We start from the raw sequence: 25,821 nt of genomic DNA on the forward strand, positions 1-25,821 counted from the left end.
CTAAGACCGTATTAAAAAGTTTAGGTGACATTGGGTCTCCTTGTCTAACCCCCCGTTCTATTTTTATACGATTACTGTTAGTATGTAATTTGATTCAAATCACTATATTTCTAAGTAAATATTGCATGTTTGTTTCGCTGTGTGAATTTAATTTGAGAAAATAAAATGCCTCAATGTTGTGCTGTGCCTTTGTGCGTATTGAGAACATTAGGATACAGGTTTCCCAAAGATATTCTGATAAGAAAAAAGTGGATTGTAGCAGTAAGAAAGGATAAAAATTTTCTGACAATAAATGCACGTATCTGCAATAAACATTTTGTTGAAACATATTACGTATTGCCCCTGGATTCGACTGTAAAAAATCGAATACTTCACTATAAAACTCAGATCAACATAAATATGTTTATTTTGGTCTGAGCTATAGAAATAAAATATTAAGGCGATGATTAATATAGCTTACCCTTCGATAAGGGCTTCCTTTTTTTAAGTAACTCTCGCATTCCAGCAAAAAGAATATAAAAAAAAATGGAAGAACTGAAACTTATTAATGAAAAGGCGCTTCAAGATATTAATCAATTACGAAATGAATTAAAGATCTCCAACGAAAGAGTTCAAAAATTAGAAAGAGAGGGAAGAAGGAAAAATATTGTGATTCAAGGACTGCAGATTGACACCGATCAATCACTCTTGCTAGGGAATGAGGTAGAAAAATTAATAGAAAAGGAAATGCAAGTAAAAGTAAACGTTGATGAAGCAAGAAAGCTGAAAGACAAAATATATTTGGTAGAGATGGATAGCAAGACATAAAAGACCAAAGTAATGCAAAATAAGATGAAACCCAAGCAACTGAGAAAAAGAATATACACAAATGATGATCTGCCGAAGGACGGATAAAGAAATAATGGAAAAAATAAGAAAAATTGCTAAGGAAGAGAAAATCAAAGGAAATAGCACAAAAACAGGATACCACAGACTGACAATAAACAATGAATTATGTAAATGAAATAAAAAAAAGAAGCAGCTGGAAAGAATAGAGCAAAAAACTAGAATTGAATGCAGTATTAGGAGACCCAACAAAGATGACCCGGCAAAGAAAACAGAAAAAAGCATCGAAAAATAATAAACGAGATAATGGCAATAAAGAAGAACTAGTTAAAATAGCTACGTGATATATAAGAGGATCATTCCAGGAAGGAGAACTGAAGCATCTAGTAAACGAAGCCAAAAAATATAAATTTGATCTTGTGGCAACAAGAGACTAAGAAACTGGGACAGGGCAGTTAGGAAATAGATGGCTATATAAACAGTGGAAGCTGTTAAATGGCTTCCTATTTTCCAGTAACTCTCGCATTCCTTCTCCTAAATTTGTTTTTCAACGTACAAACAGTCCAAGATCGGTATTTTTCTGTCATAATTTATTATTTATTAAATCGTAAATAAAAACACCATATACAAACTTCACGAATTGTCAAAACGTTGACCCCCAACTATACTAGCGCTGCCAAGCGGGAGCAACGGCGTACATAGCTGCCATTAGTAATAGACCAGGGCGGATCTGTAAAAATATTAGTACATTTGGACGTCGAGAGGTGACTCAAATTTTTTTGCAGAAATTGCTTGAAAATAAATCAAATAATAATATTTGAGTTATCCTCCCTCTCAAAAAGGTCCGGAACATTGTTTAAATAAACAAAATGTCAAAAAATTAAGGAAAAATTCGATTTTTTTCTTGGTTTTTTGATTATAACTTTAAAAGTATTCATTTCCGAGAAAAGTTGTACTGACATAAAAGTTGCGTAATTAAATTTCCTATAATATAGAATTAGTTAAAAATTTAAGAAATACTCACAATTGTTGCAAAATAGCAATAATTTTGAAAAAAACATACAAAAACAAGTATTCGCATTTTACGTTTTTCAACCATTTATGCTACACTTAGGACCTTCATATTTCACCTTGAAAAATTTTATGATACAGTAAAACAATACTGTAAATTTCATTAAGATCGGTTCAATAGATTTTGCAAAATAAATTTTGCAATCCTGCTTTCGTAAAAAAAATTCATTTTTTCAAAATGTTACAGGACTGAAAATAAAGCAGATAGCAAGTTGAAAATTTTTTGCACATAGAAGTGTACTGTACCATTCATTTGCAATTTTGCAAAATTAAAATCGCTTAACACCACGGCGTCAGGAATTTTTTTAAATAAGCATTAATTATTGGTGCTACGCGCAGGACAGCGGATAGGTTGCTCTGATTGGGCATTTCAATGACCTTATATAATGATTGATACATTTTAATTTTTATGACATTTTGATATAAATAAATAAATTTGTTTATTGCAAAATAAAAACACATACTCTATCCTTTGAAATAACACTTTTATTAGCAAAAACTTTCTTTGTTCATATATTTTAACTTAAATAATAAAAGTTTATTATTTTTAATCATATTCAATTGTTTAAACAATATTTCACAAACAATAATAAAATTAGTTTGATTTTTGTGGAATTAAAATATTAAAATACAACAAAATATAGAGTAAGAAAGTAATATATTAGATAAAGATTAGAAGAAATTTTGGTGGAAATCAACCTGTGTGAATCGAACACAGCTGTCCTGCGCGTAGCACCAAAAATTATTGTTTATTTCAAAAATTTTCTGACGCCGTGGTAATTAATCGATTTTAATTTTGAAAATTGCAAATGAAAGGTAGAGTACATTTCTATAAGCAAAAAAAATTCAACTTGCTATCTGCTTTACTTTCAGTCCTGTAACATTTTGAAAAAATGAATTTTTTTTGCGAAAGCTGTATTGCAAAATTTATTTTGCAAAATCTATTGAACCGATCTTAATGAAATTTACAGTATTGTTTTACTGTATCATAAAGTTTTTCAGGGAGAAATATGAAGCTCCTAAGTGTAGCATAAATGGTTGAAAAACGTAAAATGCGAATACTTGTTTTTGTATGGTTTTTTCGCAATTATTGCTATTTTGCAACTAGGGTTACTATTTTTTAAATTTTTAACCAATTCTATATTGTAGTAAATTGAATTACGCAACTTTTATGTCAGTACAACTTTTCTCGGAAATGAATACTTTTAAAGTTATAATCAAAAAACAAAGAAAAAAATCGAATTTTTCCTTCAATTTTTGACATTTTGATTATTTAAACAATGTTCCGGACCTTTTTGAGAGGGAGGATAACTCAAATATTATTATTTGATTTATTTTCAAGCAATTTCTGCAAAAAAATTTGAGTCACCTCTCAACGTCCATCTCAAAACAGATCCGCCCTGGACTATAATGTATTGCCTTATCTTATCCGTACTGCACCCTCGGTGTGAATTTCTCTCTAGACAAAATTTCGTTCTTAAATGATTATTATTATTATTGTCCAGATTTAGCCATGACGCTCTGCTACACTAAACTCGGCTTTGGAAAGGAAAGATAGTCAAAGTTAGTATGCAATTTGAAAGAAAGTGAAGAAAGTATAGAATAGAGAAGAAAGAAAGGAAGAAGAATAGAGCTCCGGCTAAGTAAGCTCGAGAAACAAGATACTAAAAAGAAGGTGGGATTCGAGAGCCAAAAAAAGGAATATAATTAAAACAGATTTCTTTTCCATTTAAAACAAATCTGAAATAATTTGGGCGTGAAAGAAGGAGAGCTGAAAGAATAAAACAGAAATTAGATCAATAAAACCAGACAGAGATCCTGAACAAACTAAAATGGAGGGCGCCAGTATTACTCTTCAGCAAATTAACAAATATATAGATTAACTAAACTTTCCTAATATAAAATTTATGTTGTTTCGTCCTAAACCAACTACCCTTTGAAGTGAAACTGGAAAGAGATATGTAATAAGCAAAAACGAGTTTTACTAAATTATTTATTACAATTTTCACAAATATAGAACAATTTACAAAAGAAAATATAAAAGGTTACAATGTGATACATTTAGTAAATAATTGAAAATAAAATGTCCTAGTGAGATTTGATGGTTTAAAAGTAGAATAACCTATCAGTTTTTATGTTTGTACTGTTCATTGAAATTTAAATAAACCCAAAAATAACATACAGGAATATTTGAGATATATATTTTTCCGCAAATCGCCAGGAAATTTTGACATTCCTGTCAAAATTTCTTGAAAAAAAAGTCAGGACTTCCTTACTGTAAGGAAATGATATTTCCGTATTTTTATTATTTTACATCATCACTTATCATTTTACTTTCGAGAACACCAGCAATTAAATTTATAAGCGTCAAGTTTGACAATTCAACCTCAATACGTTTCCATAGTAACCCAAGTAATTTTATTAGGAATTTCAAAGCACCATTTATTTGGGAATAAAATTATCGCGTTTTTTTTAATCAATCAATATCTGTCGAATTTTAAACGATTTGCGGAAAAATAGTATGTTTACCTCGTAGGAAAAGCCACATTCCTGGACTCTGTGTTGCTAAGTCTCGGCTTGCGCCTCGACTTAGCAATCTTCACAGTCGTGCAGGAATGTTAAGCTTTTCCTACCCGGTAAACAATGTACTATTACCGTTTTTTGACCAGCAGCGATAGAAAATCCTGGATAAAGTCTCCCTGAAGACTTTAGTTGGCTGATATTCACATCAGCAATTACCACACCATGGTAGAGACGAAATTCAATGGTAAATTCAGTGACCCATAAATTCACGTACGATAGAAGGAAACCATTCGATTTTCGGAAACATCTAACCATAGATAGACCATTCCAGACAGCCTCCAACCAGAAAGTAAACCTATTTACTTTGAAGAAACGGAAAGTTTCCAGGTATAGAAAATATGCAGAAAAGCCAACAAAAGTAGAACCAAAACCATAAGACCAAAATAGAAAATATAAACTCCAAAACCCTTGTACAATGAATCTTCTCACAAACGACTGCTTGCCACAACAGCAAAATGAAGACAAATTGATATAGTTCGCTAGCTACAACTTTTCCCATGCGTCACGACTCATTTTCAAGCAAATTAAGTCAAAGCATGGCGTGAAACGTACGCCGATGTGTGTAGTATACAGGGTGAGTCATGAGGAACTGTACATACTGCTACCTCGTGTAGATGCTCCTATGGGGAATAACAAATGACCATTAAAAAGTGTCTGCTCCCATTGTTTAATAATATACAGGGCGAGTTTCGCATTTTGACAGAAATTTGTATTCGTCATAATTTTTGAACGGTCAGATCGATGTGTCTCTTATTTTGATCAATCGTTATACTATTACCACCTAATCAACTGATTTATTCAAACTAGAAAAAAATCAGGTCCGGCTTCAAAAAAATTAGTTTGTTTGGGTCTTAGAAAAAATTTCACCCTGTATACGCTTTTTGAAAACTATAATATGAATTTTACAAATTAGACAAATAGGCAATTAAAATGACATATTTATTTTTTTCCCCACAGATTACTTAATTTTTTATAAAAAAAATCAAATTTGAGTATGAATTAAAAGTTTGGTAAAGTGAACCATAGATTTAAAAAAAATAACTTTTATTACAAAAATTAATTTTTTTTTGAACAAATATATAACTTATGTTACCACCCAATCAACTGATTTATACAAACTAGAAAAAAATCAGGCCCGGATTTAAAAAATTAGTTCGTTTTGGTCTTAGAAAAAATTTCCCCCTGTATACGCTTTTTGAAAACTCTAATATGAATTTTACAAATTAGACAAATAGGCAATTAAAATGGCATATTTATTTTTTCCCCATAAGATTATTTAATTTTTTATAAAAATATTAAATTTGACTATGAATAGTTAAAAGTTTGATAAAGTGAACTATAGATTTTAAAAAATTAACTTTTATTACAAAAATTCATTTTTTTTTGAACAAATATTTAATTTACGTTACCACGCAATCAACTGATTTATTCAAACTAGAAAAAAATCAGACCCGGATTTAAAGAATTAGTTCGTTTTGGTCTTAGAAAAAAATTTCACCCTGTATACTCTTTCTGAAAACTCTAATATGAATTTTACAAATTAGACAAATAGGCAATTAAAATGGTGTATTTATTTTTTTCTCCACACGATTACTTAATTTTTTATTAAAAAAATCAAATTTGTCAAAATCGGAATTTTAACCTAAAAATGAAAAAAAATGAAATCACGGTTTAACTCGCTACAACTTTGTTCCATTTTAATATTTTTTTCTGAAATTTGACAGTATATATCTCTTACCATTTTGAAGACTATGACAATTGTTGTAGACTTTCCGTCTTCTTCTCATAAAAGTTATGAATTTTTAAAAATAAAAGTTGCAGATTCGTGAATTGCAAAGTTAAATCGCAAAAATTAAGTGAAAAAATTTAAAATTTATCTATTTGATCACGTCTGTGTTAAACTATAGAGTCCAAGGAGAAGTGTTATGGGCTTTAGATCTAGACGTGGTATAGAAAAAAAATGGTGAAGCTTTTAATTTTAAGAAAAACGTTTAATTTTTTTATTTTTATGGTAAAATTCCGATTTTGACAAATTTGATTTTTTAATAAAAAATTAAGTGATCGTGTGGGGAAAAAATAAATACGCCATTTTAATTGCCTATTTGTCTAATTTGTAAAATTCATACTAGAGTTTTCAAAAAGCGTATACAGGGTGAAATTTTTTCTAAGACCAAAACGAACTAATTTTTTTAATCCGGGCCTGATTTTTTTCTAGTTTGAATAAATCAGTTGATTGGGTGGTAACGTAAATTAAATATTTGTTCAAAAAAAATTAATTTTTGTAATAAAAGTTAATTTTTTTAAATCTGGTTTCTAGTAAATATGGTTCACTTTACCAACCTTTTAATTATTCATAGTCAAATTTGATTTTTTTATAAAAAATTAAGTAATCTTGTGGGGAAAAAATAAATATGCCATTTTAATTGCCTATTTGTCTGATTTGTAAAATTCATATTAGAGTTTTCAAAAAGCGTATAAAGGGTGAAATTTTTTATAAGACCACAACGAACTAATTTTTTAAATCCGGGCCTGATTTTTTTCTAGTTTGTATAAATCAGTTGATTGGGTGATAACATAAGTTAAATATTTGTGTAAAAAAAATTAATTTTTGTAATAAAAGTTATTTTTTTTAAAACTATGGTTCACTTAACCAAACTTTTAATTCATACTCAAATTTGATTTTTTTATAAAAAATTAAGTAATCGTGTGGGGAAAAATAAATATGTCATTTTAATTGCCTATTTGTCTAATTTGTAAAATTCATATTATAGTTTTCAAAAAGCGTATACACGGTGAAATTTTTTCTAAGACCCAAACGAACTATTTTTTTTTGAAACCAGACCTGATTTTGTTCTAGTTTGAATAAATCAGTTGATTAGGTGGTAACAGTGTAACGATTGACCAAAATAAGAGACACATCGATCTGACCGTTCAAAAATTATGACGAATACAAATTTCTGTCAAAATGCGAAACTCACCCTGTATATTATTAAACAATGGGAGCAGACACTTTTTAATGGCCATTTGTTATTCCCCATAGGGGCCTCTATACGAGGTAGGAGTATGTACAGTTCCTCATGACTCACCCTGTATAGTATACAGTATAGAAAATGTATATACACATCGACGTTCGTTTCACTTTATGTTTTGACTTGATTTGCTTGAAAATTAATCGTGACGCATGGGAAAAGTTGTAGCGGACGAACAATATTAGTAGTCTTTCAAAATAACCAACTTGCCACTTTTTACAAAAACTAAACGATGTATAGAGGTGAGAACGGATATATTTTTGTAGAGGCTTTGTAACTGTAACAGCTCACACTCCCTCTAAAGGGAAAATTCACTCATCCCAGATACCTACGGTATTAAAACGATTGAGCTCTGGTGGGACTCTTTCCATGGAATCGAGCCCTAAGAACGTGATACGTCGGAGTATTTCCTGCAAAAATCAAACTAATTTTATTATTGTTTAAACAATTGCTTATGTTTAAAAATAATAAACTTTTATTCTCTAAGTTAAAATATATGAACAAAGAAAGTTTTCGCTAATAAAAGTGTTATTTCAAAGGATAGAGTATGTGTTTTTATTTTGCAATAAACAAATTTATTTATTTATATCGAAATGTAATAAAAATTAAAATGTATCAATCATTATTAAAGGTCATTGGAATGCCCAATCAGAGCAAACTATCCGCTGTCCTGCGCGTAGCACCAATAATTAATGTTTATTTAAAAAAATTCCTGACGCCGTGGTGTTAATCGATTTTAATTTTGCAAAATTGCAAATGAAAGGTACAGTACACTTCTATATGCAAAAAAATGTCAACTTGCTATATGCTTTATTTTCAGTCCTGTAACATTTTGAAAAAATGATTTTTTTTGCGAAAGCTGGATTGCAAAATTTATTTTGCATAATCTATTGCACCGATCTTAATGAAATTTACAGTAGTGTTTTACTGTATCATAAAGTTTTTCTGGGTGAAATATGAAGGTCCTAAGTCTAGTATAAATGGTTGAAAAACGTAAAATGCAAATACTTTTTTTTTGTATGGCTTTTTCGCAATTATTGCTATTTTGCAACAAGGGTGACTATTTTTTAAATTTTTAACCAATTCTATATTATAGGAAATTTAATTACGCAACTTTTATGTTTGTACAACTTTTCTCGAAAATAAATACTTTTAAAGTTATAATAAAAAAACGAAGAAAAAAATCGAATTTTTCCTTAATTTTTTGACATTTTGATTATTTAAACAATGTTCCGGACCTTTTTGAGAGGGAGGATAACTCAAATATTATTATTAGATTTATTTTCAAGCAATTTCTGCAAAAAAATTTGAGTCACCTCTCAACGTCCAAATGTACTTATATTTTTACAGATGCGCCCTGGTCTATAAACGCAACAGCAAGTGACAGTAAGTGACTTGCTGTTGCGTTTAGTAAATTTCAATGTTCGATTTATCATCGACTTATTTCGTATGCTTTAAATGATGACGCACAGGTAAAGATTCCCGGACTCAACTGTATTATCATTACTTTATATTCTTAATATATCTATGCGGCAGTCAATGAAAGCAGTAAAAAGGTTTCTTTTTTGGTGTATACCTAATTAGAAATGAGTGAATTGATTATAAGTTGGTCTTTGCAGTTGCAGCCCATGGAACCCTTAGCGCATTCTTTCTGTTGAGGTTCTATGATATTGTTGAGCACAGTATTTTGTAGATACGCTGCGCCACAATAGGATCTGATCAATTTATAGAAAGTTGGAAGGCAAGTAGTTGGGCGGTACTTGGTTGGATCTGGCTGTTATTTAGATCCTCCGGTATTAAATAAGGTGTGCCTAAAGTTAGGAAAGAGTTAGTAATCCTGCAGATTACTAATAGCATGATTAATTACTTAATTAGATATGTTATATTATTATTATTATTGTTATTTACTATTTTTGTTGAAAATTTACCACAATTTTGGTTTAAAATACGTTTATTTGACGTTTCCATTTCCGCATCGGAAATTGTTAAAGTACAAACTAAGCATTTAATTTATAAGGCATGAAAACGTTGTTTTATATTTTTTCTATTAGAAAATTGCTTAAACATATTTTATCTACTCTATCTCATTATAAGTTTTTAGTTTGTGAAAACTGTCATTATAGATAACAGTGTGTGAAGGATTTGAAATGTGCGTGAAGTAACAATTATTTTAAATGGGATTTACTTTTTAGCACTGTTTTTGGCACACTTTCATATAATCAAATATCCTTAATTTCTCGTTGTCATGGTGACGACATGTGAGCAATAAATTACAACAAAAGTTTTGACAGTTTTGTGGTTTGAAAGAAGTTAGAATTTTTAAATGTCAAAGTTCTAAAAATTGTAGAACAGAAATGAATTCCAGTGACGAAGAGTTACAGTTTTTTTTATTTGTTTATCGTAGATAAAATATTGTATGAAACTGTGCGTGAAGTACTTTTTGCGAACTTACGCGATGTATAGCACTCGATCCGCTATCGCTCGTGCTCTAAACATCGCGTGCATTCGCAAAAAGCATACTTCACGAACTGTTTCATAAATAACTATTAGTTTTGTTTAATTCACATTCTTGTAACCAAATTTTTTATGTCATGTATTATTTTCCAGATGCCGAATACTTCCTTCACAGTGGCTTTGGTCATTATATGTATTTGGAGACCATTTTGGAAGAGACTTCCGATGATCTACGATCGGAGAGTGACGCCGATTCTCGGGGATCCCCCGTGGGCTGGTTAGCGACTGACTCTGAGACCGGATCTGTAATCTGCATCGAACCTCCAGGTAATCATTTTTTTTTAATTAATGAAAATTAAATGAAAATTGTTTCTATTTACCTCCTTTTCCGTAACCGATATCCCCTTGTTTTCATGGAATCTCCCAGTTTTCGTACTTCTTATTTTCTTATTGATTCAGTTAATTTGTACTCTAAGAGCTCCCTAGTGGGAAAGTTTTGGGGTAGTTCTGATCGTTCATTATATATGGATTTTGGGCTGTTGAATCCGAATATGAGGTTTGCGGACAAAATTTCTTGCCGGAACATTGAAAAAATCGAAAAATTTCAGCTTTTTTCCGCTTTTTTGCTCAAATCTCGAAAACTATTAACTTTTAGTAAATGGTCTGTTAACAGAAATTAAAGTACTTAAAATTATCTACGAATATCACTATTTACATTTTTTTTTTCAGACGAACCGTTCGGTCTAAAGTACAAGTTGAAAGTTGCCAATTTTTAACGGTCTCGGCAAAACCCACTTTTTACATTCCAAAACTTTATTTTTTATTAGAATGCTGTTATTTGATAAATTTCTGTACATAAAATAAATGTTAGTTCATAGGTATGGTATGTCTCTTGTGACAGCTTCCATGAGTCCATTCAGTCCTACGAGGCCGGGAATGTCTCTGCTTTTCCCTTAGAGCCACAGAAGATCAGGCACAGATGGAGTCGCAGTTCAGGCATAGGCGTGCACTCTTTTCCCTTTCTCCCTGTGCGTCAAGGAGCGATATCAGATCATCGACTAGGAGTGACTACAGGAAGGAAGAAATTACTCCCCTGTCCATGTTTTGGCTACAATGTTTTCGTTGCATTTAGAATCGGCCTATTCTGCGGTATTGCTTTGATCCAGTTGCATACATACAGTAGTGGATATCTCCTTTGACGCTACTGTATCGTAAAGAGACTTTCTGTATCTAGATGGTTAATTCAATATCTCCATTTATTAATGGAATGATTGATGTTGTAAACTAGTTTGTCCAGTACTGTTTCTATTGATTTTCTTTCTTGAGAGGGATGCTGGTTGATATTGCATCATCCCTCAATGATTCCTCCTTAATGTGTCCCTTAATGTATCATGCATTTTTTCTATTGTCTTCAACAGAATTGATGTATGACTGATCGATCTGTAGGAATTTTGGATTTTTAGCGAAATCATTGCCTCGTAGTTAATTGTGTATAATTCCATTATACGGTATGTACTGAAAACATTTCAACTATTCTTCTTTGTCTTTTAATCTTAACTAGTATAATAGTAGAGTTGTTCTGAAGCTATTTCCTTGTGGCATTTTTATGATTAACCATTTAGTGGGAAATAAGCCACAATTAAATTGAAAAAATAATTTTATTAACGTTTCAAAGCCCAATATAATGTTTCAATATAAATGAGTCAGATTAAATAAATTATTAGAAGAAATTTTGTTACTTAGCAACAACATTTTTGTTTATTTTAATAGTATTTTGTATTTTGACAACGAAACCCGATTTGGGCTTCGAAACGTTAATAAAATTATTTTTTCAATTTAATTGTGGCTTATTTCCCACTAAACAGTTAATCATAATAGTAGAGGATCCGATATAAGGTCTATTTGCACCGATCTGTTTAATGGATAGAAATTATTGGATATGTAATTTAGCATGCTAAAAATTACAAAAAACAAGGGTTGCCCGATCTAATCTTGTTCTAACTATAATTAATTAATAATTAAAAAATGAAATTTTTTTATGAATTAAAAAAAAATAATTTCGACCCGGGCATATATTATATCAGATTTTTTGGATCATTCTAAATAATAAAGGTCTTTTGTAATTTTTCTCTAAAGTTGATCGTTTTCGAGTTATAAACAATTTAAAACTGAAAAAAGAACGAAAGATGACAATTTTCAACGCTCAAAAACATAAGTAAAAAATATTATTTTTGTAATCATCAAGTATATAAATTCAAGTTCAAACCTTTTTCTATCAGATCTCGTTAAGAATTTTAGCCATGTTTTATTCTAAAACATATTTTTTTAATTGTAAATGAGGAAAGTTTCTTACGGGGAGACGGGCATTAACAACTAAAAACCAATGTTTCAGAATGAAATAAGTCCAAAAGACATCAAGAACTGATAGAATAAGGTTTGAACTTGAATTTAGGTACTTCGTAATTTCAAAAATGATATTTTATACAGTGGAACCTGCTTAATTCGAACTTCCATAATTCTAAATCTTCTTTAATTAGAATTTTTATTCTGGTCGCTAGCATTTCCTATATAAGTAATGGTAAAAAGTCGTGAATAATTCGAATTATATTTTGGATAATTCGAACTTTTCTGCTATCTTTTCTGAATATCTTAGAATCTTTTGTCATTACTGAGAAGCTAAATTCTAAAAAGCAGCTAAAAATTTCGGATCACTTTGGAAAAAAATAAAGTCGGTCTTTTTTATAGCTTGCAGATGTTTTAATTGGTATTTTTGGCCGAATTTTGTTAGCCCATTTTTTTTAGGTTGACAAAACTCTGGCAAGAATAGGAACAAAAACAAGAATCATCAAAATAAATGGAGAACCACTCAAGGGCAAATCTAGACTAAAAAAATAATCAAGAATATTGATAAAAAACTCTCGAACAGTTTGATGAACCTCAATAAACGAGAGATCAAAACGGTCACTGAAATGGTGACTGGAAATTGCCGTTTAAGAAATTAGTGCAGTCACTGAAGGTTTTCACCTCCGAATTCGTTGAACCTCCATCGATTTTCATGAAAATTGGTGAGTCATTAAAGGATACCTCAAGGAACAAAGGTGACATGATGCCAACTTGCGCTTTTACCTTGGGGGTGGATGCCACCCCTTCTCGGGGGGTGAAAATTATTTTATTAAAAATAATACCATAAGTCGATAGAGGGACAAATTATAAGCAAAATTTGTTATATAAAGTTATTAAAATAAATCAACACTTTTTGAGTTATTAAAGACCAAAGATTTTATTTTTTCGTAAAAAAATGCATGTTTTAAATAGGTTTTTCACGTATAAATCAAAAACTATAAGCTTTTACAAAAAAGTTATTATTACTGAAATTGAAGACAATGAAAAATTTAATACATTCCTCACATAAAGAACTAAACTAATGTTAGTTCAAAGTGAGTTATTGGCAATTGAATGTGTATTTGTTTCGGCGAGTACTCAAATCTAAGTATTCAAGCTTAAATAACGGGAAAACGATGAAATGTATAAAATATTCCTGCTAAACATTTGCCAAAGTACTTCAGAATACCTATCAAATGAGCGTCAGAACAAGGTAATAGCGTCAAAGTTAAGCAAGTTATAATGAAAATAAAAGAACCGTTTCGAATTTTTTAGGAAAAAGTGAAAAAAAAACGTACGCCATTTCCACAAAAAATAAAATTTATAGTAATCCTTACAAGAACTTCTTTATATTAGCATAAGTAATGTTTTCGATAATTTTGACCGGTTTAGAATGCATATTTTTGAAAAAAAGATATAATTTAAAAAAACATAATTGTTAAAATTATTGTAATTCTCATATTCTTTTGATAATAACTCCAAAAATACTCAATATACGTAAAAAATTATATATCCAAATTTTAGTTTTTTCCGTGCCAAAAATTTTACCTGTTTTACTATTTCTATAGGGTAAAAAATAACCGAGATAGAAACGTTTAAATCTTAAATTTGGCTGTGAGAGCCATGAAACCGGGGTCATTTAACCTATTATTTTTAAAAAAGTAAGCGGTTTAAAGGATTAGGTTCAACGTGCTTAAATAGCACTTGGAATTAACTTTCAAACAGTTTTTAGATAAACCTGATATCGTAAACATGAACGGAGTTATTAAAAAAAAAACAATATAACATTTTTTGGAAAAATTTTTAAAAGATTAATTTTGAAAAAAATTTGGAGCATAAATTTTAACGCTATCAACATCTTCGGGGGCTCATTGAATAGATATTTTTAAGTACTTTGACAAATGTTTAATAAGTTTATGTTATAAAATGCATCAATTTCACGTTATTTCAGCTTGAATACTTAGAGTTTTTTACTCGCCGCAAAAAATATACATTCAATTACCTATAACTCACTTTTAGTTAACATTAAAAGGTTTTTGTAGTAAGAGGTTTATTTCATTTTTCATTAGCTTCAATTTTGACAAAATAACTTTTTTGTAAAAACTTACACTTTTTAGTTATTGAAGAAAAATTGATTAAAAACATGCATTTTTCTCAAGAAAAATTAAAATCTGTGACCTTTAATAACCTCAAAAAGTTTTGATTTATTTTAATAACTTTATATAACAAATTTTGCTTGAAATTTACCCCTCTATCGAATTATGGGGTTATTTTTAATAAAATAATTTTCACCCCCGAGAAGGGGTGGCATCCACCCCCAGGGTAAAAGCGCAAGTTGGCACCATGTCACCTTTGTTCCTTGAGATATCCTCTAACCACTCACCAATTTTCATGCAAATCGATGGAGGTTCAACGATATCGGAGGTAATAGCTCATATCCACCTTCAGTGACTCCACTAAATCACCTATACAAACTAGGTAAGGTGAATCAACCATATGGAGCAGAAACTGCGAAATGGAAGAAGAAACTGCCATACACATACTATGCCATTGCAGTGTGCTAGGTGATGTAAGGCAGTACTTCACTGGTCAAATGAGGTTTGAACCAGAAGAGATCCTAAAACTAGCAATAAGAAAACTGTTGGCCTTCGTTGAGGTCACAGGACTTATTAAAGTTTAAGGAGAAGAACAGGGCTTGGCACAAAGGTCTTATGACCAAGTGCCAGAGATTGACCAAGTGCCAGAGACTAACGAGTCTCGCCTGAGTTAAGAAGAAGAAGAAGAGGAACAAAAACATCTCCAAGCGATAAAAATGACCAACTACTGTTATTTTGCTGATCAACTACTGATTTATCATTTGCAGATGTTTTTGTAGGTAATCCTTGTTTTTGTAGATTTATTTTTTAATTCGAATTTTTCGATAATTCGAATTTTTTTAACGATCCCCTGAGATTCGAATTATCCAAGTTTCACTGTACTTATGTTTTTGAGCCTTGAAAATCGTCATATTTCGTTCTTTTTTCAGTTTTAAATTGTTTATAACTAGAAAACGATCAACTTTAGAGAAAAATTACAAAAGACCTTTTTTGTTTAGAATGACCTAAAAAATGTGAAATAATATCTTCCCGAGTCGAAATTTTTTTTAAATCTATAAAAAAATTGTAAATTTTAAATTATTAATTAATTATAGTTAGAACAACGTTAGATCGGGCAACCCTTGTTTTTTGTAATTGTTAACATGCTAAATTACATATCCAATAATTTTTATCCATTAAACAGATCGGTGCAAATCGACCTTATATCGTATCTTAGACTATAATATTCGGCATCACTACTTTTCGTTAATTCAAAAATAATTGCAGTAAGTTGACTTGGCTATTTTTCTATCATTTTTTCCCACTGGTCTAATGAAGATTTTCACAATGAAAATTATCTTTTATTTTCATTACTTAATACATTCAAGTATCTAGAGCAAGTAAGACAACCTGTCACAATAATTACTTGTTCTTATTGTAACATTTACATAATCTATTTAATTTATTTCACTTCAACGTCGCAATTGTTTATTACGAGAAATATCAGCCATTTTTTATTATCCTACCTGCTACAGTCTATAACCTAAGTAATCAAGATAAATATGTAAATTGCTAATGTCTCATTGTTGAACGGTTGATCTCATACATATAAATCCCATTTGCTATTGTGTTGTAAATTGTGCTTTTTTTAATGAGGTCTGGCGCGGTTTAATATTCCGGAAATGGAGTTACAATGACTTAAGTTCATTTTTTGAATTTTTATAATTTTTATTATTAGGGAAAATTTAAACAAAACGTAATGGTGTACAACAAACAACAATTAGACAGATATTTTTTTCTGCTTCTGGTTTGAATAATCATTGCAAATAAGTGCGAGTTCGATCGGATCGTTCTTAGAAAATTGGAAACTTTCATGAAATTAAATATAATCATCATCAGTGGTGCTACAGTCCTAGTAGTGCAGTCATTGAAGCTTTTTAGCTCAGAAATTTTTTACTATGAACCGATTTACATGAAATTTTGGAATTAGGAATCCTACCCTTAACTTCAAAAGTGATATTGACCCAAACTCCGTTTTCACCCTGGGGGGTGGTTGCCACCCCTTTTCGGTGGTGAAATTTTTTTTTCAAAATAACCTCAGATATAGATAGAAGACCTAATTATAAGCAACAAATGCAGTTCACTTTACTCGTAGTCGTTTTTCAATTTTTGATAACACTTTATAAGAACTAAATTATACCATTTATCATATTTTTGATATCATGGTATGGTTGTTCTCAAAGACATTTTTCAGTGCGACACAAGTGACAGAAAAAAAGGCACGTCCGTAATACATACCTACACATTTATAACATTTATTCCATCCAGTTGTTGATAGAAGGCGCTATAATCGAAATAGAAATGATTTAGGTATTTACCCATTATTTACCTATAGTCTGGGCAGATTATCGGAGAATTGGCTATTTTTGGGAAAAGTTATTTACTAGCAGTAATTTTATTGCTGAAATCGAATCTTATGATTGTATATATTAATAATATAAGTATGCAAAGTCCGCAGATAGTGTGCTACTTTTTTTATAAACAAAATGGCGCCCGAAAATCGTATTTTTTTCAATTGTTGCTCTATAACTCCAAAGATTTTAACTTTACGCCAAAAACACCCAAATAAAAATTCACCGTTATTAAATTCTACATAGAGACCTGTTTTTCCCGATTTACTTCGACGAAAATTTTCCCCGGAAAATTCCGGTTTTTCCAACAAAATCTTTAATTTTCAAGTAAAATTTTGGATAAGTAATTGTTTATCAATAAATTAATAACTTGGTAGCGTATAAGCTCTTTTCGTATAGATTATAATTATAGAAGCCGATGGAAATTGAATGAACAGTTTATCAACAATTGAATTGTTAATTAAAAATTTACGGCCACTATAATAACCACAATAATTATGATACATAAGAATAACTATGATTTTTGTATAAAGAGACATTGTACCTATCTAATGTACTTTACAGAATTGAAATTGGACTATTTAAGCCGCCTCAGGAATATTTTAAAACTATAAACAATTTTTTGGCTTATAAAGAAATAGAATATCTCGGGAAATATTAAATTAAATTAAATCATGAAAACGGTATTGGAAAAAAAAGCGGCAGGGCGCTTCTTTTAAAAGAAAAAACGTTTAATGGTGATGAGTGGTTCCTGAGATACAACCGGTTAAAGTTGACCGGCATTTACGGCAAAGATATAAACAATAGGACCATAATTTTCGAACCATCACCTATTTATTTTTATCCTCTTTCTTCACACCAATTTTCATATCGTTAAAGTAATCATAACATATTATTATAATAAAAACTATTGATATTACGAGTGAAAATTGCCAAAAATAGCAAAATTCCAATCAAAAATTAGGTTGGAGAAAATGTAATCTCAAAATTCAAAATCGGTATACGTTAAAAAAATGCATTTTCTCGGCTTCTCATGGAGCAATTTTCTTCATTCTTTTTTTGTCCCAAGTAACTCGAGTAGAGCCATCTAACTGGCGTATTATTAAATCTCAATGTTGTTCTGAAGCTATTTTCTTGTGGCATTTTTATAATCAAGTATATTCAAATGGGAAATAAGCCACAATTTTACCTAAAAATGATTTTATTAACGTTTCGACGCCCAAGTCGGGTGTCGTTGTCAAAATACAAAATAATACTAAATAAATAAAAATGTTGTTGCTTAGTAAAAAATTCTTCTAATAATTTATTTAATCTGACTCATTTATATCGGCAATTCAGACACGTATTATACATTTTAAAGTAGACGACTTTAAAATGATATTGCCAATATTGATGAGTTGCGTTCCTGGGACGACTTTACTAAAAGATAGTTCATTCGATTACATGAAATCAATCCCAACTCAAGAATATCCGTCATAAAAAATCATAGCATGTGATCTGTCTTTAAAAAGACAACTAAATGCAACGGTGGCACTGAAATTCTCGCGTTAGAGATTCCATAGTAAATCACGAGGGAAAACCAGGAAAAACCTCGTGATACTATCCCGACATCGTAAGTATTTGGGTTTACATTTAGTTTACTCTCAAAACTAATACCAAATTCTGACTTGATATTTTAAATTTTAAATAATACTAAAATATTAAATATGTACTAACTCGTATGTTACTGATTTACTAATTGTGGTATTTTCTTTCTACTGACTTCCTCCTTTAATATGGGTAACCACATCCTACTGCATTCTACCGAGGAATTTGCGATACAATTGGTTTCATTTAGCATAATTAGAGCCGCTTCTTTGATTTTTCTCTTTTTACTATCTGCTTCTTTTAGGACTATACTTGCATCTCTCCACTGAACTCTATGTTTGATATTTTATTTATATAATTTGATAGATCTCAAATATGTCAACACGCATGGGATAATGAACATAGAGTTCAGTGGAGAGATTCAAGTATAGTCCTAAAAGAAGCAGATAGTAAAAAGAGAAAAATCAAAGAAGCGGCTCTAATTATGCTAAATGAAACCAATTGTATCGCAAATTCCTCGGTAGAATGCAGTAGGATGTGGTTACCCATATTAAAGGAGGAAGTCAATAGAAAGAAAATACCACAATTAGTAAATCAGTAACATACGAGTTAGTACATATTTAGTATTTTAGTATTATTTAAAATTTAAAATATCAAGTCAGAATTTGGTATTAGTTTTGAGAGTAAACTAAATGTAAACCCAAATACTTACGATGTCGGGATAGTATCACGAGGTTTTTCCTGGTTTTCCCTCGTGATTTACTATGGAATCTCTAACGCGAGAATTTCAGTGCCACCGTTGCATTTAGTTGTCTTTTTAAAGACAGATCACATGCTATGATTTTTTATGGCGGATATTCTTGAGTTGGGATTGATTTCATGTAATAGAATGAACTATCTTTTAGTAAAGTCGTCCCAGGAACGCAACTCATCAATATTGGCAATATCATTTTAAAGTCGTCTACTTTAAAATGTATAATACGTGTCTGAATTGCCGATATAAATGAGTCAGATTAAATAAATTATTAGAAGAATTTTTTGCTAAGCAACAACATTTTTATTTATTTAGTATTATTTTGTATTTTGACAACGACACCCGACTTGGGCGTCGAAACGTTAATAAAATCATTTTTAGGTAAAATTGTGGCTTATTTCCCATTTGAATATACTTGATTATTAAATGTCAAAGTTGCTTTTGTTTTGTTATAATAAATAAATAATTTATTATAACAAAATTTTAAATTTGTTTAAAATAAAGATTGTCTAAATAATTATACAGCTTTCAAATGAGAATATTTATTGTGTTTTTAACGTTAAAAGGTACACTTGTAGTAAGTTTATCTAAAAAAAGTCTACAACTGGAAAACATATGTAGTTTTCTTTCCTTATAAATAAATTAATCTATTATAGCAAAACAAAAGAAAGTTTGACATTTAGTAATGCGCTAGTTAGATGGCTCTACTCGAGTTACTTGGGAGCAAAAAAATGAAGAAAATTGCTCCATGGGAAGCCGAGAAAATGCATTTTTTTAACGTATACCGATTTTGAACTTTGAGATTACATTTTCTCCAACCTGATTTTTGATTGGAATTTTGCTATTTTTGGCAATTTTCACTCGTAATATCCATAGTTTTTATTTAGTCCAGAAAGCCACTGCGCATCCGCTAGGAAAAATATTCTAATTCGGATTTTTTGCACAATCTTACTCAAAAAGGACCCCTTTTAACAAATCTGCATGTTGCCAGGACCAAAAGTTGGTCAAAAATTTTTTAAACGTTTTTTTTTTGTTTTTTTCCTAAAATTATTTTTTTTTGCATGGAACAAATTTTTTTTAAGTTTTTTGGATCATTCCAAACAGAAAAGGTCTTTAGTGACTTTTCTCTAAAGTTGATAGGTTTTGACATATAAGCGATTAAAAATTGAAAAATTGCGAAATAGGCCATTTTTAACCCTCAAAAACTATGTGAAAAACTGAAAATTTGAATGTTGCCAAGGTAGGAAGATATTCTTTAAACATCGATTGATGAAATCCCGAAGAGTTTTTTGCAATACAACATCAAAAACCCCTTTGTTTTTTAATTGCCAATCAAGCGTGCGCGACACTATTTTCCACCGTTTCATGTGTACAGTATGGTGCAAATGAAAGGAATAAATTCGTTATTTCGTAAACCGGTGACTTTAAGGAAAAATCCCAAAACAGGTCGGTTTTTATTTTTAAGTTCTGATATTGTGGCATATATAGTATACTAGTGACGTCATCCATCTGGGCGTGATGACGTAATCGATGATTTTTTTAAATGAGATTATGGGTCGTGTGCTGGCTCATTTGAAAGGTTCTTCAATTCTCTCTTCAGTAATATAAACATGTACATAGTTATTTATACAGGGTGTCCAAAAATTTTTTATTAAATTAAATCATTTGGCAAATTGACAAAAAAATCAAATTATTGGACACCCTGTATAAATAATTATGTAAATGTTTATATTACTGAATAGAGCATTGAAGAACCTTTCAAATGAGCTAGCACACGACCCCTATTCTCATTTAAAAAAATCATCGATTACGTCATCACGCCCAGATGGATGACGTCACTAGTATACCATATAAGTCACAATATCATAACTTAAAAACAAAAATCGACCTGTTTCGGGATTTTTCCTTAAAGTCGCCGGTTTACGAAATAACGAATTTATTCCTTTCATTTGCACCATACTGCATACACATGCGACGGTGGAAAATAGTGTCGCGCACGCTTGATTAGCAATTAAAAATCAAAGGAGTTTTGAATATTGTATTGCAAAATACTCTTCGGGATTTCATCAATCGATGTTTAAAGCATATCTACCTAGCTTGGCAACATTCAAATTTTCAGATTTTCACATAGTTTTTGAGGGTTAAAAATGGCCGATTTCGCAATTTTTCAATTTTTAATCGCTTATATGTCAAAAACTATCAACTTTAGAGAAAAGTCACTAAATACCTTTTCTGTTTGGAATGATCAAAAAACCTAAAAAAATTTTGTTCCATGCAAAAAAAATAATTTTAGGAGAAAAACAAAAAAAAACGTTTAAAAAAATTTTTGACCAACTTTTGGTCCTGGCAACATGCAAATTTGTTAAAAGGGGTCCTTTTTGAGTAAGATTGTGCAAAAAATCCGAATTAGAATATTTTTCCTAGCGGATGCGCAGTGGCTTTCTGGACTAATTATAATAATATATGTTGTGATTATTTTAAAGATATGAAAATTGGTGTCAAGGAAGAGGATAAAAATAAAAAGGTGATGGTTTGAAAATTATGATCCTATTGTTTATATCTTTGCCGTAACTGCAGATCAACTTTAACCGGTTGTATCTTAGGAACCACTTAGTACAATTAAACGTTTTTTCTTTTAAAAGAAGCGTCCAGCCGCTTAGATAGTCCAATTTCAATTCTGTAAAGTACATTAGATAGGTAAAGTGACTTTTTATACAAAAATCATAGTTATTCTTATGTATCATAATTATTGTGGTTATTAAAGCGACCGTAAATTTTTAATTAACAATTCAATTGTTGCTAAACTGTTTATTTAGTTTTCATCGGCTTCTGGAATTATAATCTATACGAAAAGAGCTTTTACGCTACCAAATTATTTAATTATTGATAAACAATTACTTATCTAAAATTTTAATTGAAAATTAACGATTTTGTTGGAAAAACTCGCATTTTCCGGGGAAAATTTTAGTCGAAGTAAATCGGGAAAAACACGTCTCTATGCAGAATTTAATTACGGTGAATTTTTATTTGAGTGTTTTTGGTGTAAAGCTAAAATATTTGGAGTTATAGAGCAACAATTGAAAAAAACACGATTTTCGGGCGCCATTTTGTTTATAAAAAAAGTAGCACACTATATGCGGACTTTGCATACCTATATTATTAATACATATATACAATCATAAGATTCGATTTCAGCAATAAAATTGCTGGTAAATAACTTTTCCTTGTATTTTGCTAATTAGCCCAGAGTACTATTACATATCTATACGACTTTAATTCAAAGTTCTTCTCAGTCTTTCAGTGTGTCATTAATGACGTAATATATGATTTTAAGAATGTAGAGAATCACAGCATGGCCTTTTAGTTTAATCTGACAGTTGTCAGAATCGTAATCGTAATTTGGTATAAAAACAAATCAATTGTGTTTATTTCATTTATAAAATGTATGTTCTTTGATTTGTATAGTCTTATAAATTGTACAGATTATAGTCGTGTAGATAATAATATTATTAATATTATTATATATTATATAAATCATTTTTTGTTCGATTGTAGCGCTATCTATCAACAACTAGAATAAAATGTTATAAATAATTTTAATCACGGACTTCCCTTTTTTTCTGTCACTTGCAACTCAATGCGTTAGAAAGAAATCGAAAAACTGTGACCAACTGAAAGATGCCTGTGAGAACGAGATTAATAACATACTTGTTGTCATTTTATGGTTACGGTTAGGCTTATAAACTGCTCATCAAAAGTTAGGGATATAGAAAATTCTGCTGAAATTTTATAGTAGATTTTTTCGTGAACAGATTAACGGATTCCGCTAATTTTTTTTATTATTTTAGACTTTTCTTTAGTATTTACACAGTTATGCAAAGGTTTACTCAAATTTTTTTTTGTACTTATACCGGGTGGAAGAAAAGAAATGTTTTTCTTATGTTAAGTTTGAGACGCCCTGTAGGAAGGACGAGGTACAAATGGGAGTATATATCGAAATCGTGTTGTAATCTTATTTTTTGTGAAAATTTTGATTTTTGAATGTCCCTGATATCTTTAGAAATAAAAAAATAGACGGTTTTGTAATTTAACATGTGTTTGAACCGAAACAAAAGTTTGAGACATCTTGTAGGGAGAAAAAGGCACAAAGGTGAGTATACCTCAATATTTTGTTGTAATCTCATATTTTGTGAATATTTTATTTTTTTAATTTCTCTGATATCTTTAATAACAAAGAAACTAGACGATATTACTCTTTAATATTTGTTTTAACTGACGACATGCGTCACATCACACATATGTGAAACATAGATAAACATATTAAATTAAAAAAATAAATTATTCAAAAAATATGAGACTACAACATAATATCGGGGTATACTCACCTTTATGCCTTTTTCTCCCTACAAGGTGTCTCAAATTTTTGTTTCTGTTAAAACACATGTTAAATTACAAAACCGTCTATTTTTTTGTTTCTAAAGATATCAGGGACATTCAAATAACAGCATATTCACAAAACATAAGACTACAATATTATTCTGATGTACACTCACATTTGTACATCGTTATTCCTACAGGGTGTCTCAAACTTAACACAAGAAAACATATTTTTTTCTTCCACCCGGTATAAGTACAAAAAATAAGTTTGAGTAAACCTTTGCACAACTGTGTAAATACAAAAGAAAAGACGAAAATAAAAAAAATAGCGGAATCCGTCTGTTCGCGAAAAAATCAACTATGAAAATCAGCATAATTTTCTATATCCCTAACTTTTGACGAGCAGTTTATGTATAATCATTTTAAATAGTATGCATATAATAGAACTGTCAATAATTTCCTAAGGGTATAAGAAAGAAAAATGTTATGTAAAAATATCATTGTTATTAAGATCATTCATTCATCATACTAATATTCATATCTCTTTTATTTTGACACAAAACCTGGAATAAAAAAAATGTAAGTTTTACACCTCATTTAGGCACACCACACATATTATTTGCACCAGTCTGTTATAAATTGAGGCTAAGATAACAAAGACAGCATTTACTTTAATTCGATATTCTAGTAAATAGAATAAATAACAATAGACCTTGGGCCAATATTTAAAAAAATGATTACCCCTCTCATGAGACTTTTTTATTCAGTTTTCTAATACGGAAAATTTCGGGAAAGGGGGTCATAAATATAGAGGTTTATAAACCTTGGTGTGTCCAACAAGTGGAGTAAGTACCCTTAAAATTTTGTCGGACAATATTAGCAGTAAATTGTGAGTATTTTTATTAAACAATCCTGCAAAAAAATCATCATTTATGACTCCATAGTGCGCTTCCCATATGGGGGGTTGGGGGGACAAGCATCATAAAGGCTCATAAAATTTATACCATCACACTGATTATTACAGGATTGTTTGATAAAAATATTTACAATTATTTGGTAATATTTTCCGAAAAATTTTTAAGGGTACTCCAGTTTGTTTTCGGATGCACCAAAGTTTAGAAACGTCTATATTTCAGAAATGGCACCCTCCTGAAAAATTTCCGTATTAAAAAAGTTGTCCGACTCGACAGGAATAACTGAATAAAAAAAGTCTTATGAGGGAGGTAATAATTTTTTAAATGTGAGCCCAAGACCTAATATTTAGTATGTATTTGGTGTTTCACATCTTACAATAAACAGAATCACATGGTCAGAGTATAAATAGGTCACACATGAAAAACTTTCACAAAACGGATAACCAGGCTAAATATGAGCTAATTTCATTAAAGGCAGAACCAGTTTCACATAATATGCCAAACATTTAATTACAGAAAATTATGAATTCCGCTATAACTTAGGTATTTACTTTTTAGTGCTTACTACGTAAACAACCATTTAAATACGTTAAACAAAATATATAATTTATATTTAGGTACTCGAAATTCTAACAATTAATGGTCTTATAAATTACAGATATATATTTATTTAAGGCCATCGGTACATAATTCGCAAATATTTTACGGTTATCCCTACTTTTTCTGTCTTTACACTGCAAATTACGTGTAGTAAAATTCACACTGGTATGGATATGTAAACATTACTAGAATGTCATTCTACTTGACAATGTCATCATTAAGTTTAAAGAGATGGCTTTTGAATGTTCTTGGATAACTGTTATTTGTATAATTGCAAATTATTAAGTCAGTTAATAAATGTGATAATTTTTTCACTAACTATGTGAAACTATTCAGTGATTGTAATAATTTATATTATGTACAACAAAAACTAATACTCAATCGAGAAAAGAGGAAAAGTGTTTAAGTGATTTTTTAATAATATATTGTTACTATGGAACGCTTACAATTTTGAACATCCCTAACAACAAAATACTTGGATCACTGACTATATCCTGGTGTATTCTCTGCTTGGATCGTCCATAAATAATAAACAATAAATAACTTTTTATTAAGTTCACGTCTTAAATCAATTATTTATCAAATACATTATCAATATTATTTAATCAACAACTCAAAATATTCCCGATGCCATGTCAAGTATTTAAAACACACATCATCACACTGTCACACTGTCTTGTCATCATATTCTATTTGACTCAGTGCGTTGTATGACAAAGATAGCGAATGTTCGATTTGGAAAATATCACCACGGACATG

General features: G+C 30.2%; 1 protein-coding gene across 6 annotated transcripts in view; it reads left to right on the forward strand.

Annotated features, from left to right (window-relative positions):
- LOC114328397 (uncharacterized) overlaps positions 1-25,821 on the forward strand; it is a 635,699-nt gene that overhangs the window by 108,817 nt on the left and 501,061 nt on the right. For all 6 annotated transcript variants that reach the window (XR_007698442.1, XM_050652454.1, XM_050652455.1 and 3 more), the window contains exon 2: positions 10,116-10,289. Coding sequence is in view for 5 of the 6 variants with exons in the window: in XM_050652454.1 (XP_050508411.1) it covers positions 10,116-10,289 (174 nt within the window). In the remaining variant the exon portion in view is untranslated. The remainder of the gene's footprint in view (positions 1-10,115; positions 10,290-25,821) is intronic.

The sequence above is a fragment of the Diabrotica virgifera genome, chromosome 5 (assembly GCF_917563875.1).
Source record: "Diabrotica virgifera virgifera chromosome 5, PGI_DIABVI_V3a".
Classification (NCBI taxonomy): Eukaryota; Metazoa; Arthropoda; class Insecta; order Coleoptera; family Chrysomelidae; genus Diabrotica; species Diabrotica virgifera.